This window comes from Octodon degus, unplaced genomic scaffold (genome assembly GCF_000260255.1).
Source record: "Octodon degus isolate 3935 unplaced genomic scaffold, OctDeg1.0 scaffold00126, whole genome shotgun sequence".
Taxonomy (NCBI): Eukaryota; Metazoa; Chordata; class Mammalia; order Rodentia; family Octodontidae; genus Octodon; species Octodon degus.
Window position 1 is genome coordinate 3013549 of NW_004524702.1, and position 3179 is coordinate 3016727.

At 54.2% G+C, this 3179-nt stretch overlaps 1 protein-coding gene across 2 annotated transcripts in view; it reads left to right on the forward strand.

The window, feature by feature from the left end:
• The first annotated feature begins 470 nt into the window (after window positions 1-470).
• The window catches only part of Tcaim (T cell activation inhibitor, mitochondrial), a 27199-nt gene continuing 24490 nt past the window's right edge, over window positions 471-3179 (forward strand). For both annotated transcript variants that reach the window (XM_004640665.2, XM_023700725.1), the window contains exons 1-2: window positions 471-544; window positions 1352-1487. In XM_004640665.2, the coding sequence (XP_004640722.1) occupies window positions 516-544; window positions 1352-1487 (165 nt within the window). In that variant the 5' untranslated portion in view covers window positions 471-515. The remainder of the gene's footprint in view (window positions 545-1351; window positions 1488-3179) is intronic.

Here is a 3179-nt window from a genome sequence, read left to right on the forward strand (position 1 = left end):
GCGTAGCAGAAGGGCCTGCAGAGCAGAGCTGCGTAGTTCATGGTGACTGGGGGGGACTGGCGGGGACAGGGACAGTGCCTGAGGCCCGCTCTGACAGTTGCCTGCCCGCCAGAGACTCTAGAGGACACACTCCTGGTCCTGTAGGCAGCTCCCAAGCCAATCAAGTTGACAGTCCTGTTACGCTACGTAGCAGACACTGGTCAGGAACGTGTGGAACAAGTAGACCAAGTTGAGGAAAGGTGACATCGTGACAGTGTTGACTGCTATCCAGGACATGGGATGTCTCTGACCACTTAATTAGCTGTGATTTCTTTTATCCAGGTTTTGTGGTTTTCCTCATCTAGATTTTGTATACGCTTTGTTAAATTAATACATGAGTGTTTCATTATGGAAGATGGTACTATAAAGGGTAATGTGTTGTTAATTTCAAATTCCACTTACTCATTTGTGGTATCTGCTTAACTTTTTAAGCAATTGGTGAATGCCTGGAAGTGGACATACGTACGTGCTCAGAAATGCTTCGCCACCTGAGACCTTTGAGGAGGTAAGCTTTGAGTTTGCTTTTCATTGGGGGCCAAAGCAAAAACCCTGCACTTCATAAAGAAAGCTCATCATTTGCAGTGAAGCCAGTTAGTACTTTTTAGTAGATTGTGGAGGAGAAACATTACTGGTGCTTGGTATTTCTCGTGGCATAATAGATCTTGGGTTTTTTGTTTTGTTTTGTTTTTTTATTTTTTATGCTTTTAGTACAGGGTCTACAGTGTCTCATTACATAGATTGGACTCGTAGTGATCCTCCTGTTTTCAGCCTCCCAACCACTGGGTTTACAGGTGTGTGCCACCACACCCAGTCTCCCCATCTCATGCACCCCAGGGGCAGGGCCAACACAGCACGCTGGGGATTGAACCCCAGTTCCCACGTCTGTATCTGCATGAAAGATTTTGAAAGATTGCAGACTTTCTGTTTTACATCTGCAGTGTTTCCCTGCAGAGTAGGGTCAAAGCCTGCAGGGTCATAGCAGCCTGCGCCCACGGGACAGGCCTTCACGGCACGCAGGAGCTCAAATGCGGACGCTACGCAGGGGCTGGGGGCTGGGGTGCGGCTTCGCGTGAGACCCTGGCCCAGTCCCCAGCACAAGAGAGACCCTGGCCCAGTCCCCAGCACAGGAGAGACCTTGGCCCAGTCCCCAGCACAGGAGAGACCCTGGCCCAGTCCCCAGCACAGGAGAGACCCTGGCCCAGTCCCCAGCACAGGAGAGACCCTGGCCCAGTCCCCAGCACAGGAGAGACTGCTGCGTCGTTGAAATGTGTGTTTCTGGGGCTGAGAGTAACCTGCCGCATCTTCCTCCAAGGTTCTGTCTGGAGCAGACCCACCCCCACTGGCTCCACTACTCTCGGGCCTTGTCGGGAGCGGAGGCCGTCCACGCCCTGAGGCCTTTCTACTTTGCGGTGCACCCAGACTTCTTCGGACAGCACCCCAGAGAGAGGGTAAGCGTCGGTTGGTGCTTGCCCACTCGCTTCTCATCAAGTGTGCTGCGGAGCCCTGTGAGCCTGCATTCGCCTGTCACGGTCATATGGTCAGTGCTCCCGAGTGGCGTGAATATAGCAGACACTGACTTTCACAGGAGTAAATTTTCACATTAGTCTAATTAGTAAAAATGCAGGGCCGGGGAGATGGCTCAGTAGGATAAGCGCTTCCCTGGCAAGTGCAAGGACCTGAGTTCAATCCTCGGTTCTGCCAAAAAAAAAAAAGGAATCTAATTAGTAAAAATGCAAAATACCAGAAATTGATAACATGACTTTTTTAAATGAAAGCTGTCATTGAGTATGTAGACATTTCATTTTATATTTTTACATTTATCCTTTTGTAGTGCTGGGGGCTGAGCCCAGTGGCCTGGGCTGCTGTGACCATGCACATTGCAGGCAAAGGCTTGGCCTCCCTGCTCGCCTGTGATCGGCCCTGCCTGCTAAGAATGAACTGTAGACCTGGGCTATGGTGGTGCACACCTGTAATCCCAGCACTCGGGAGGCTGAGGCAGGAGAATCACTGAATTGGAGACCAGCCTGGGCTGCGTAGTGAGTTCAAGGCCAGCCTGAACTGCACAGTGAGACCTTGGCTCAACCGCCCACCCCAGAAAACCATAATGGGAAGGGGACCAACAGGAAGAGGGAGGGGGCAAGGGGCCATGACGGGCAGTTAAGATATGGGTGTACTAGCACTGGCACCTCACACTGAGTGTCATCTTTACTGCTAACATGGACTAAGAAAGATGACTTGAAAAAGAATCTGGTAAGAACTGCCAGCAGCTGGGTGACGCCAACCATGTGCTTGGTGGTGAACACCTATTTTCCTGCGCAGAGCCCTGGGCCGGGGTGAGTACGGGTGTGTGTGGCTGACCCTCAGGGGAGCCCGCAGCGCCAGGGCTCCTGTGAGCGTCCCTGACTCCTCACACCGCCCGCGGCGCAGGAAGCCGGCTGCCGCCCCTCATGGGGCTTGGCTCCCCTTCCCTGCTGCTCTTGTCCATATCCGCCTTCTGTTGTCTGAGTCCTCATGGCAGGTACAGCAGCTCTCCTGACACATCCTCAAGGATCCCCGCACCCCGTGTGGTCGGACGCTGGCTCTGCCTGCTGCATGTGTCGCCTACCTGCTCTGGGCCAACCCTCGGCAGAGCCGCCCCCTGTGTGCTGGGAGCATCCTCCCTCCAGCCAGCCACCACCATCCCCGTTTTCTCATGGAGTGTCACTCGCAAGTGGGCTCTCTAGGCTTCCTGTACCGACTGCCACCCACCCTCCCTCCTGTGGTCCCTCCCCACCTGGCACTGTGGCACTTTGTCCAGTGTGTCCTCCCATGGCCTGTCACCCTGGTAAGGCTCGGTGCCTGTTTCTCCTCCTAAGCATGGGCTCTGTGAAGTGGCTGTGCTGGGTCCCTGCTCCCTGTACTCCCAAGGGCCCGTGGCTGCCCCACAGGGCGCTGCGCCCTGGCCTCTGGGCTGGACACTCCAGCCACAGGTGGTCCTGCACCAATGTCCAGTTGGTGATTTAATCCTCCTTAATTTTAAAGTGTGCAAAATATACAGGTTTTAAAAGTCAGAGCTACATACCAAGCTTCCTGAGGTCCCAGCTCCGCCCCGCTCTGCTGCCTTGTGTGCACAGTGCTGACAGGTGGCTTCAAGGCAGGGC